Source organism: Scleropages formosus, chromosome 8 (genome assembly GCF_900964775.1).
Source record: "Scleropages formosus chromosome 8, fSclFor1.1, whole genome shotgun sequence".
NCBI lineage: Eukaryota > Metazoa > Chordata > Actinopteri > Osteoglossiformes > Osteoglossidae > Scleropages > Scleropages formosus.
In genome coordinates this window covers 14,159,682-14,173,953 of record NC_041813.1, presented here as the reverse complement: position 1 = coordinate 14,173,953, position 14,272 = coordinate 14,159,682, and the positions used below count along the sequence as shown (strand labels likewise).

General features: G+C 43.9%; 1 protein-coding gene across 1 annotated transcript in view; it reads right to left on the bottom strand.

Annotated features, from left to right (window-relative positions):
- The window catches only part of osbpl10b (oxysterol binding protein-like 10b), an 85,193-nt gene extending 71,645 nt beyond the window's left edge, over positions 1–13,548 (bottom strand). The window contains exon 1 of the mRNA XM_018754802.1: positions 12,914–13,548. Within this exon, the coding sequence (XP_018610318.1) occupies positions 12,914–13,131 (218 nt within the window). The 5' untranslated portion in view covers positions 13,132–13,548. The remainder of the gene's footprint in view (positions 1–12,913) is intronic.
- Positions 13,549–14,272: the final 724 nt, after the last annotated feature.

Sequence of the window (14,272 nt, the reverse complement as noted above, 5' to 3'; positions counted from 1 at the left end):
AGCTGTACACAAGGACCCAGTCCAACCACCAACCTGAAGCCACAGAGAACACCCAGCATAGCCAACATACATGTCCATGACCTGAGACCAAAAAGGTTACCTTCTCCAAACCACCCCCACTAACAAAACCAAGTGTAACCCATCAATAAAAACCAAACTAAGCCCAACCCCATCAACACAAAAACCAACCATGACACCAAACCCAATAACAAAAACCAGACCAAGTTTAACCCACCAATACAAAAAGCATCAAACCACACCAACAAATCAAGCCTAACAAAAACCAGTCATCAAACCAAACCCACAAACCAAACCAGCTGGGTACCAACATGAATATTTCATTGACGTTATCAAGTGGGCACCTCCCTTTGTCAGCATTTCATCAAACGAGGCCCAGGACACCTCCGGAAGACTCAACAGTGCAGTCCCACATCCACTATAACGCCACTAACTCAATCAGTTAAACCAGAGCTCTATACATATCTTGTAACTACACACACCCATACCTACCAACAGCAACTGCACCACTCCACAAATTTAAACCATCCTAATTAACACAGCCACACCTCCTTAATGAACACCAGCTGCTTCCCATTATTCACCACCTGCCACTACACACCTCCCTCCAACCTGTAACCCCAACTACCCTACTCTCTTTTCAACTATAAAGACTGACTTGCCTTAGACAGCTCCTTCACCACCACCTTAAATGAGTGGCCTCTAATAGCAAAACTTCCCCAACAGTGTCGTAACTGATTTAGCCACAAACCCTCTAACACCTACCTCTATCAGTTTCACATGAGCCCGTCATCCACAGTCCCTTGCCTCTCCCACCAGATCTGCATACTTTAACAATTTCCGCTCGTATGCCTTCCCAATAGAATCCTTGAACGGCACCATTAACTCTTCAAAGTACACAATATACTCACCCTCCCAGTATAACACCATGCCTGGATGCAATGAAGTAACCACAATGACCTACAGAACCTGGAGCTGCTTGCCACATCAGCCAACAGCTTCCAGTCCCGTACATTACCCCACTGCAACAGATGAGATAGGACAACAGGTACAGTGCTCGGCTGTGTTGGTTTATTTTACTCCCCCATCGGGGAAAAGGCAAGGGAGGGGAAAGGGGTAGGCAGGAGTTGCGAACCAGTCCCCACAGCATCGTCTGCAGAGTCGAGTCGTGCTCATGCCATTCAGCCACAGCTCTCCTCCTCCATCTCTCTCTCTCCTACTGCCAGGTGCAGGGGAAGAAATAGGGAATGTAATTAGCCCCAGCTGTGACTGCTTTTCCCCCATCTTCACCCCCTTCCTGGGGTGCCTCAGGCATGCTACACCCACCTACCAGGGTACATCTGCCCTTACATAGTGCTACTCTCTCCTGCCTGCACAAAACCAATTGCTTTAGCTAAACTGCCAACAGGCAGAGAATTCACAACTTGCCACTTGCTCTCAAAAACACCTGCTAAACATCTAAGAACTTGATTATGGTGCCAGGTATAGCCCCCTGCCCCAAACTAACCATGCACCCTAACAAAATATGCCTCAGAGTTGTCACACCACTACACAACTTACAAGAACCATCACCACCTGCCCATTGCTTAACACTCTGTGGCCTTGGTAGTACGTCATAAGTTGCTCCAACAATAAACTTAAGGCTACTCACCACCATCGCCCACACATCTTGCCAGCGTAACTTCCTCCTCTCCACACCTTCTCAGTTCACCCACTGACCCATCTTAACTAGTGCGACCACCTTTGCATGCCTCACCTCCTCTTCCTGCCCCCGGCCCTGCTCAACAACCAGCCGCCATCTGCCTACCTCCGGGGCAGGACTTCACAGCCATCGTATATGGCCAGAGCTAAACCCTGCCTTCCCTCTCTCCACGTGCCCAACCATGTCCAACAACATCAGCACCCCTTTTGCGCTTTGGACTACATCTCTGGGGTTCCACCCCCTACCTGTCCTCACTGAAGGCACCACCTTTCTCACAATCTTGTCTTTTGACTCTGCTGGAGTAAGCTCAAAACCCACCTTTGCACACTTGTACTCCTCCACCAAACTTGATACCGGCAGCTCCAACATGCCGTTACCATATAACGCTACACTACTTAAACAGCATGGTACTCCCAGCCATCTTCTTACTGCCGTACTAATATCCCACTCGAGCTTCTCCACCTCCCGAACAGAAAACTCATATACCATAAGTGACCACCTAATATGTGGCAAGAGCCTGGACTGCAGACACCACAACTAACTTCCCAGGGAGGAGGGATGCATTAATGCTCTTTATACCTTCCACAACCACCTCCCTTAGTGCCAAAACCTGCTCCTTGACACTTAACACAGAACTATACCATCTACCTAAGCTCTTAACTGGATTCTCCAGAATAGAAGGAATTACTTTGATACAAAACTTCTCCTGTACCACTTTCCCACCAACAATCAAGAGACTCCTCCATTTACTTGGCTTAACCTTCATCTTAGCCCCACTTCAAGATATTGTTGAGCTTAGACAACAAATGACATGTACAAGGAGCCATAGCCATAACGGTTGTCATGTCATCCATAAATGCTCTAATAGGGGTAGGCGTGTCCCATCCCGCAGCCTCTCACCACCAACAACCCATTTGCATTGCCATTGTGAAAGCCAGTGGTGAAATTGTACATCCAGCCATGATTCCAACCTGCAACCGATGCCAAGACGTTGTATAGCTTTCCATACTATAACAAAACTAAATATCTGCAAAGGCTTTCACCAGCCTCGTAACACTCTCAGGAACCTTAAAAAACCTGAACGCCTCCCACAACAAACTGTGCGGAACTGACCCATAACCATTTGCTAAATCCAAGAACACCACACGGCGATCTCTTCTTCTCCTCTTCTCCTTCTTGGCAGACTGAATCTGATGCCAAATCATACTGGAGTGCTCCAAGCACCCTGAGCATCCTGGAAGCCCCGCTTTCTGCACGGAGGTATCAATCAGCCTGTTGGTTTTCAAGTATGCTACCAACCTCCTTGCCACAAAACTAAAGAAAATCTTCCCTTCACAACTGAGAAATCTAATAGGCCTCAACTGGCCTACCCCAAGTTTCCTTTTCCTTAGGAATAAAAATTCCTCCTGCTCTCCACCATGACTTGGGAATTACCCCCTTCTTCCACACAACAGCCACCAACCTCCACAAAAATTTGAGTACACCCAGAGCACATTTAAACACTCGGTATGGTACCCAGTTTGGGCCAGGTGCTGAAGAGGCCCTTGCCTGCCGCACTACATCTTGCACCTCTCCCTGCCTCAGGGGGCATGCATCGATTTCCCACTCTATCTCCCCTACAACGGGAATGTCTACTGGCATCTCCAGTCCACCATCATGCTCTTCACCAGAGTATACCTCGTGCAGATAACCATCCAGCTCCTGCTTCTCTACCCTTAACATCCCAGAATTTTCCTTACCAAACAGAGCCTTCACAAATTTACATGGATCTCTGAAAAACGCTACCTTGGCCCGCACTTTCTTCCTCCTCCTCCTAAGAGCCTCCACCCTCCTTAATACTCTTTATACTTGCCTGCAAGGCACAAATACCCTCCCTTTCCCCCTCCTCAGCTCACCTCCATCGTCTTTTAAGCTGCCTTCTCTCCAGGACAAGCCTCTCTATTTCTACCTACCACCTTGACTTCACAATGCCCAGCTGCTCCTTACTCCTCGCCTGCATTATCCCAAATCGCTCTACCCCGTAGTTGTAAATAACTTTCCCCAATCCATCCAACGTACTCTCTGCTGACCCCTTCACCTTACCTAAGATACCAACCAAATCATTATTTACAGTACCCCATACCCCAGCTTCCATATTAGTACTGTATTAACATGAATAATGTGTGAAAGTAGTGAAAAAATATAGGAAAGCCTTATTATACAACAAAGCATTCATATATGTTAATTGTGTATATATCCTTATCTTTCATTTACTATAGTATAATATGATTTGTGAGTAAAGACAATATGGACTTATGATGCTGTCACCACAACAGAACTCTCAAGGACCACCTATATACACAGCGAGAACCTGTTATACAGTGTCACCTTTTCTCACTATAAAACACTTGATCTATGCAGATGCACTGCTAGATGTACAGTGGGATACAATTTCACTGAAAATGAGGGTTGAAAAACTGTTTTTTTAAATATTTTTCTCATAAAATGGTTGTTTTTTTATCATTATGAAAAGTGTTTTTGTAAAAAATATCATATACATAAAAGATTTATTCCAGATCACTAACAGAGACAGTACAACTTCCTTAAACTGACAGCACAGCCTTAATATCAAATATTGTCTTCACTCACATAAAAAAACACCAATATTATGAAAATTCAGACTTACAATCATTACATGTAATTTGTAAAATTTGCGTAAGATACCATCTCACACTTATGAGAATCACCTTGCAAGAAGAGAAATTTCAATTCAAAATACAAGCTCCACACAAGGAAGTAGCCTCCCCTCCAACACACTTTAGCTTGTTTTTGTTATACAGCACTCGTATAAGAAATATAGTAGGGGAGAACGGGGTAAGATGAGCCCATTTTCACTTATCTTGTCCTCTAGGCAAGGAAAATGAGAAAGAAGTAAAATAAAAACATCTACTTATATTTCAGGATGTCTGCTATCAACCAGAATTATAAGAATGCATCTATGGCAAACAGCCTTGGAAATATGACTTCTCAAAAAAAGAGGTCATGTGGCTCATCTTGCCCCCGGTTAGGGGTAAGTTGATCCAAGTCATTGGGTTAGTTGAGCCATCTGGAGGTAAATTGACCATCAGACTTTTTAAGTTTAAACTTGAACATAATTTAGTTAAGAAGCAGTTTCACAGTTTTGAACTTGTGAAAACAAACTACCAGAGCTTAACAAACAAACAGACATGCCACAGTTAAATCACTAATATGTATGATACATTGTTTTGGACTTGGATAAATTTGATTTAAAATAATAGACATTATACCTGGCATGCAGAAAATTTACTTTGACATGCAAAAAACAATTTTTTGCTGTCAAAAAATACTTCCCACTTCTCCCATGTGCTTCAACTCATTACAGCCAGATAGAAATGATCCAAGCTTCCTAAATTTATAGTCACATGACAGAAAATGTGCTCAGTTGCCTAGATACAGGGGGTGGGTCAACAAACACACGGTCTCACCTTAACCCATTCTCCCGTTATATATTCTGCGAATAGCATTGTATCACAGAGACCTCTGGTGTGTACGCATATACATACACACACAGATCCCAGTAGCTGGATAATAAAGTCCTTAAGGTGGGTGGTAACAAACACACATTTTCCATTATTTCTTACATTTATAGGAAAATAATTTTGTCAACAGTAATTGTAAAAGAAAAATTAAATAACCCTGTAAAGTTGGACAGCTCAAGTTAAATCCAAGCTCCATCAAAGAGGTACACACACACACACATTTTCAGAACCGCTTGTCCCGTACGGGGTCACGGGGAACCGGAGCCTACCCGGCAACACAGGGCGTAAGGCCGGAGGGGGAAGGGGACACACCCAGGACGGGACACCAGTATAAAGTGTAAATGATACTCTTCTAAGATGCAGCTATTAGTATTGACCACAACCTCATTTGCTTTGGTAGATCACATCTGCACTAAGTACAAGAGCCCTTAAGAGCAGAGCCATTATTCCTGACATGGGCTCAGCTTCGGCTGGGAAGACCAGCTCTCAGAACCACTTAGAGCAGCAGAAAAGTAGGGAGAGCCCTGCTTCCTCTGGCTGTCAGCCAGCATGCTGGCACTACACACAATGCACAATGGATGGATGGATGGACAGTCATTGGGAGGGAGTTTGGCAGGTACTGGGCAAGCATTGGATGGGCATCAGGCGGGTGGACGGGCATATAGATAGATAGATAGATAGATACTTGCGAACCAGGAAGGGTGTGGGAGGAAGTGAGGAGAAAATGTATGAGAGAGACAAGAGATGGGGAAAAAAAGAGAAAAGGGAGACAAGGGAAACAGAGAGACAATTCTGGCAATTTGTGTGACGACTGTCTTTGTTGAGACATCTGACATGACAAAGTCCAGCAGCCAGCCTGGAGAGTGAGGCTTATCAGTTAAATATTAACAAAACTCCAAGCAGAAAGTGCCCCAGATATGAAGTGATCCTCCACACATCAGCAGTGTGCAGTTAGTACATATTCCATGTTCCTTGCTACTTTTATGTCAGTCAATCGACCAATCAAGCAAGCAGAATGGACTTAATCAGTTTGTAAATAAACACATGCAAACGTGTACAGTGTGTCTTGGCGCTCTCACCTGTCAGTCATGGTGAGCCATACTGCAATAAAACAAGCCGTCCACTAAAACCTGGGAGATGTATTACATAAAATCATACTGTACTGTACAGTACAAAAACTACTGTACTGCCAAAAGGATAAAGGAACAAAGAAGGAAAACACAGAAAACAGCATGCTGCACAAATTCATGGGACTGTCTAACAAAGATTAACTCTTTTTTGTGAAACTAGGAAAAGCACTAGAGTTAAAATCTGGTTAAATGGACGGAAATGCTTGTCAGCTGTTTTAGTAGAGCTCAAAATGCTGACTCTTGCCCAAAAACACTGTATTATCAGAGATCTGAAAAAGTAAGATGCTGCCAAAAAGCTGTTCAGTATAAGAAAAGTTATATAGGTCATCCTGCATAAAGCATTTCAGAAAAACTACAGTAACATGAAACATCTACAAATGGATGCCTGCACAACAGATTCAAGTAAAAACTGAATTGTCCATTATGCAAATTTAGAGCTCCCTTGAAAAGTTTTAAGTTAAATTTATTGCCTTTATTTCAAGCATTTACCATAGCTTTCTACAAAATGTGTCTAGGAAAGTAGTTCTTAACCTGGGGCCCACGGATAGACTTCAAGGGGTCTTGTGAAGCTGTGGTTTCCTTTAAAAACATCACTAATTAATTTTAAAATTACAAATATTGTTATGCTATTACAGTAGGGGGGTGCAGTGGCGCAGTGGGTTGGACCACAGTCCTGCTTTCCGGTGGGTCTGGGGTTCGAGTCCCGCTTGGGGTGCCTTGCGATGGACTGGCGTCCTGTCCTGGGTATGTCCCCTCCCCCTCCGGCCTTACGCCCTGTGTCACCGGGTAGGCTCCGGTTCCCCGCCACCCCGTATGGGACAAGCGGTTCTGAAAATGTGTGTGTGTGTGTGTGTGTGTGTGTGTTATGCTATTACAATCAATTACATAATTTTATGTGACATTAATAATTAAATTTGGTGCAATGTTTCCTAAGAATTGATGTATGGGAACTTTTCTATGAGTGGTCTTTAGTGTCCATTAGATTCATAAAGAGGTCTGCAGTCCAGAAAACCTCTGATCTTGGAAAAAATCATGCAGCTTAATGTGGGACTTGTTCACTGCTTGTCAAAACTTCAAATGTTAGCATTAATGCAAATACTAATTAACTCACAGATTAGTATGGTTTGCTTGTAGGGCAAGTTGTAGATGACGTAGTAGGGAAAACAAGGGCACGTTGAAGTGGTAGTTGCTCTCTTCCAGAAAACAGGGCAAGACAGAACTAGAAAGAATAGGATGTATACTTGTTTTAACAATGAAGACAGTAATGTAAGCAGCATGTACAGTTACAATACAGTAAGCCAATTGGCAGCTGAGGAGAGGGGGAAAAAAAACTCCCAACTACAAAGAAATGGGAGAAAAAAACCTCTGGGGGTTCAAAAAGCTCTCTAAATGCTTCATTTATCAATCTGAACAGAAAAAAAAAATCTAATTTTCTTTTTCTTCATTAGATCTGTACAATGGTCTGTCTCTCAAGTTATCATCTGTGTAGTAACCATATATCTGTTCACCCTGCTCCAGCTCATGATATACCCCAGATGAATTTGTAAGCCCTCAGCATTAACATACCCTGACTGACTATAGGTATTTTATAAACTAGACCAGAGAACAGCTTATGAAATACAAACATTTTTAATTTTTTTCCTAATTGTGAATTGTTAGAATGCCTGGAGGGGAAGGCTGAAAGTTGGCCTTGAACACACAACAGTTTGTGTTCCAGACCCCATGTCAGAAATATTGATTCCTGTGCTTTGTTGGCTACTTGATTTTTTGTACATGTTCTTAATTGTACACCATTGTTTTTATTACATATGCATCTTATTCATTGATTCTGTGTTTTATTGCATTATTTGTAATGAAAAATACACACACATTTTCCAAACCGCTTGTCCCATATGGGGTTGCAGGGAGCCAGAGACTAACCTGGCAACACAGGGCGTAGGGCTGGAGAGGGAGGGGACAGACCCAGGACAGGACGCCAGTCTGTCGCAAGGCACCCCAAGTGGGACTCGAACCCCAGACCCACTAGAGAGCACAACCCGGTCCAACCCACTGCGCCACCATGACCCCCCCATGAAAAATACAATAGGATCAAAAATGAACAAATTTGTGACCCAGAAACTGCAAAATCTGTGCAACTGTCAAGCAATGCATTGCCTTCTAAGGCAACCAAGTAAACTCTTTGTTTCCTGACAGCATTTCCGTACGTTCAGACAACCTCACCACAATGAATACCATTAAAAATACTTAAGTAAGCCTGATTCTAAATATTCTGAATTTTTTATTTACAGTCTGAGGCAGAACCACATGCACACAAGGGACATTTCTTGGTGTTTGTGAATGAGAATATGAATAGAACTGATTGGAGTCATAAGTACAGCTAAATAAAAATGACAGGATGGCACTATTTCCACATTATAATGTCTCTGCCTGGTGTGTTGGAGAAGAACAGAGAGTTGGAATGATGCGAGTGCTTGAAGTCAAAAAAGACAAAAGTTTGCTGATATGCAGCTATTTCGTCTGTACAATCGCTCATCCTGATATAATAATAATAATAATAATAATAATAATAATAATAATACAGATACACATTGGCTGAAGCCACTTGTCCTGAGCAGGGTTGCGGCAAACCGGAGCATAACCCAGCAACACAGGGAGTGAGGCTGGAGGGGGAGGGGGGACACACAGGACAGGAGACCAGTCCATCACAAGGCACCCCAAGCAGGGCTTAAACCCAAGACCCGCCACACCGCGGGAACCTACCAAACCCGCCGTGTGTGTATTTCCTCAGGACATATATTTAGGTGTATATTGCATCAGGACAGAATACAAAATGACATGACGTGACATAACAGGACGTGATAGGATAGAATAGGATAGGATAGGATAGGACAGGACAGGACATGACCTGACATGAAATGACAAGGCTGGACAGGACAGGATAGGATAGGATAGCACAGTACAGGATATGATAGGACAGGATGTTTACTTCATTTAACAATGAAGTGAAATGTGTCAGTTCTTATCTGACCATACACTTTAATCCCAGTGTCCTCCACTGCTGGTAAGCAGCTCAAAGATGGAAATTGCCTGGACTCCATATTCCAGCTGCCCAGCCCCTGATTCTTTGCCTCTTTGTCATAGACAAGCTGATGGAACTATGAAGGTGCACTGAGGCAGCTGGACCATGTCTCTCTTCACTGTGAATATGCATTTCAAATGCTGGAGAGACAAAAGTTTCACAGTAAACTGAGCATACAGAGATTATTCTTTTCAATATCTGTTATTATTTTGTATTTGTTGCTTTACTGCTTCTTTTAAACTCCTATTCCTTTCCAGAACATGCTCTAAAGGAGGGAAAAGATTTGCTCTGAAAGCTCATAGTGACCTGCACTGTGTTCTGCTTAGGTAATGTGAGCTTTGGTTGAGAAGTGACAGGTGTTTTACCATGTTGGCACCAATGTCATATTGTCACATAATGTTATAACCAAATATTGGAGTGTGTCCTTTTCTCTTCCTTGGTGCATGTTCCCATGCGTGAAGCTCCTGGAATGAAATCAGCACATTCAGGTCTGAGGACTTGGTCAGGCTTCCCTCTACAAGCATATGGTTCATTAACCAAGCACATGTGATGAAACGTTTAGCTCAAAAGGCTTCCAATCTGGAGTTCGATCCTTGCTCACTCTGCAGTTTCATGTTATATCTTTGCTTGAAAGGCTGTCCAGCCACTTGTGGAACAAGGCTGATGTAATGCACTCATGGTATTTTTCTCTGAGATGTATGTTGCTTTGGAGGAAACGGTCTGCAAAATCAATAAATGTAAAAGTAAATATAATATAATGGTAAGCCACTGATGTACCCTCCCTTACCTTGGAAACCCAGAGACTGTGAGCAGGAAGGGCAGTCAGTCATAACCTAGACTGAACTCATACGATAAACAACATGCTTTTTCAGAGTACCACGACTTATTCAGGAATAACATATATATGTATAATTAGAAACATGCTACTGTTTTCCTTCAGCTAACCAACAGCACGGTATGACTCTCCACAGTCAACTCCAAAATCACTGATCAACAACATTTATCCTAAGGTTACAACGAAGGAGTCCTTTGTTATTCTGCCGCTTAGTTGATTCTTTTACCCTAAGAAATGTACACCCATCCCTCACATAATGATCTTAATCAATTTTGTGAAATTATCCCATTACGTAAATACCCATTGTGAGGCTGTCACGTCCACGCCCGCACCATAATCGACAGCACCTGACACCAATCAAGCACCTGACTGAGTACACGTGCACGCGCGCACACACACACACACACACACACACACACACACACACACACACACACACACTTTCTGAACCACTTGTCCCATACGGAGTTGCAGGGAGCCGGAGCCTAACCCGGCAGCTCAGGGCGTAAGGCTGGAGGGGGAGGGGACACACCCAGGATGGGACGCCAGTCTATCGCAAGGCACCCCAAGCGGGACTCGAACCCCAGACCCACCGGAGAGCAGGACCCAGTCCAACTCACTGCGCCAGCCCCCCCCCTCCTGACTGACCACTCACCTTTAAAAGACCCTCTTCAGCTCCTTTACACTTGCAAAATCTCATTTGAGACAACCGGCCTCCTGCACTATGTCCTGCTCTTCCTCATTCCTTGCTTCCTGTATCCGTTCTCTGGTTTTCGACCCTTCGCTTCATCCCCTGACCACGTCCCTGGATTCTCGCTCTCATTCTGACTGCCAGTTGACTGACCCTTTGCCTGTCCCCAACGACGAGAACTCGCTTGACCCCTTGATTCCTGACGAACGATCCTGCACCTGGGTCCAGCCGTCCCAGCGTCCTCGGTTCCGTGTGACAGAGACACTCAACACACCATTTTTTCTTTTAAAAAAAGAACTGGTTCCCAGACAAAAAATGTAATCTAATTAAAATACCAGAATAAAATATATTTTTCAGCATAAAAATGATAATGTGATCATATTTTATAATATTTGCTTGTAAAATATTACAGTACTTATACTTTGTTTTAATGATAATTAATAAATTGATCAAAATATCTATCAGAAATCTGTGTTGTACAGGATCATGGCATGAAAATACATATATATGTACAGGAAGAAAATATACACTATATACTTAACATCACCAGAAATTTGGATGATATATAGACCTGAGTCAAATGATTTAAATAAATATTTATATGATTAAAGAAATGGGCAGAAGAAATTAGGAACTTGAGAGGCCTTCAGATGGATTAAAAGAACAATAAGAAACAGTAAGAAATGAGACCAATAAGAAATTAGAAATTAAAAAAAGACCATCTCCACACTACAGCTAGTGTGAGTCAACAGCCAAATTGCATGACTTCAATGTGTATCATAACTGCACGTGGCCACCAGACAGTGTATTGGAGAGCATCCGGTAATTAGGCCTATCTATCCGTTTCTTCACATGTGTTTTCTGCCTTAAAAGCTTTCCTGAAGGACACTGCAAAGCCCCAGCCACTATCCAGTCAGTCTTTAACTTCACGCCCAAAAGCACTGATAAAGGACGTCACAAATAGCCGGAAACACTTGCGAAGGTTGGAGTGAGCCCTTGCACGCACTCGTGCCAAGGGTTGCAAGACGAAAAACGCATGCAAAGTCAGTGGCGTGTATCCGTTTGGTGCCGAGGAACCAGTAACCCTTAGTAACAGAGACCAAGTGAAAACAGCCCAATTACAGTACAACATAGTACAGCGTACAAAGATGCTTTCTACTGCGGGGATTCAAGCTAGATCGATCCCCTCGAAGACACGGTGAACTGGTAAACGTGGCAGGCAGTCGGGCCCCCTCCGCGCCGGTCTGAACCCTCGCGCAGAGTACGAGTGAGAACCGCGACTGACGTGTATAATAAAAACCTTCGGTAAAAGCACAGTAGGCTGATGAGGGAAACGTCTGGAATTTCTGGAATATGGCAATTACAAGTCGGATCTAAGTTTATTTGTCATTTGCAGTTTTCTTTATATTTCTAAAGTTTAAATCTCTGTACATCTAGTTAATAATTGTAGTTAAATACCCTCGATCGGTTACTGTTTTTAAATTAGCAATGCGAACATAGCGCAAAAAGGAACAAATGAATGCCAGGGGTAAAAGCAATAGTTATAGTGCAAAGTATAAAACTCACACTTTACACTGGAGGTCAATGTGGTAGTGATACATTGACTGACGTCACCGTTAAACACGACAAAAGGGGGTTTTCCATTAAATTTAGTTGTATGAATATGAACATTCTCAAGTAAAACTGGATTTATCAGACAGTATTATTTTCCTCTATCTTCATCGATGTGGTAGAATCCTAGCAAAAAAAAAAAATCATACCAATCACTGACAAACCTACGTCCTTCCACCTCGGTGTAAGAACAGTTCCTAAAGGAACTGTTATGTGTATATGTCTGTCTACGTGTCTGTGTGTTTTCACGCTTGACCGATGTTAACTCGTTACTGGACGTCAACGGTGTGTTTTCCTGGCCTCCCTACCTGTTCTGCCAGCCCTGCAGCAGGTTCGTGTATTTACTTAGCACTCCTTCCAGCTGCGCGCCCCCGCTGCTCGCCGACGTTCCTCCGCGGCTACTGCCTGGCGGCCCTGGACTGCGGGAGCCGCTCCCCCCTAGCCTCTTGGCCGGATGGCCGCGATCCGACGATCCCGAGCTGCTTTTATGGGTCCCCGGGTGCGAGACGTTGAACATCTTTTCCATGCTTGCAACGTGTAGCTGTTTTTTAGAACATAAGACTAAGTGGCACGAGTTGAACTAGCCACATGATGAAGCCACGAAGAAAAGCGAAATTCATCGCGTTGTGGCGGGTTGGCTCTCCGTCTCGGGCACCCTCTCCGTCCATGCCCGGTGAGGGGAGACGACGCTTCGCTTGCCGCGGTGACGGTCCTGCTGCTGCGGTGATGTACTGTGATACTGCGCTTTCCCACTGGAAACGAGCGTTGCCTCGGTCACTCCCTCCACTGCTCCGTGAACCCGGATACCGTGTTCCACTCACAAACCCAGAAGCTACACGTACTGAGTCATAAAATGTGGGTCATTATTTTTATAACATTATTTTTCATTTCTTAGGTGACGCTTTTATCGCTTGTCAAAGCGATATACAGTATCTGACCTATTTAGATAACTGGTATTCTCTAGTGGAGTAATGTAAGTTCCTTAATCAAGAGCCAGAGTAGCGGTGACAGCGGTTCGAACGGCCAGCACCGATTGTAACAAAAACAGCCCATGGCATTGAACATAACCAATTCTTTTTTAAATAAATCGACAGTCCTACTGAAAGATATTTTGTGAAGTACGTGAAAGAAAAGGCAGCCACGCCCTCTTTTCTTCGCTCTAGTGACAGCAGCTGGATGTGTCACACACTGTCACTTCACTCCACCAGGCTGACCACGCTTCGCGGTCCAAAGTGACTGAAACTTCAGTGATTCAAGGATTGTAATTGGTTTGCATCGAGAAGAGACTGGATAAACTTAAATAAATCGATCACGTCAAATTAAAATAATTTAATAATTGTAGTTTAAATAATGATTATATATGTTTAGGAGGGGGTGCGGTGGCGCAGTGGGTTGGACCACAGTCCTGCTCTCCGGTGGGTCTGGGGTTCGAGTCCCGCTTGGGGTGCCTTGCGACGGACTGGCGTCCCGTCCTGGGTGTGTCCCCTCCCCCTCCGGCCTTACGCCCTGTGTTACCGGGTTGGCTCCGGTTCCCCGCGACCCCGTATGGGACAAGCGGTTCCGAAAATGTATGTGTGTGTGTGTGTGTGTGTGTGTGTGTATATGTTTAAGAATTTTAACTACACACCCCTATCGGAATTACTTTTGTAGAACTACAGTTCCCATAC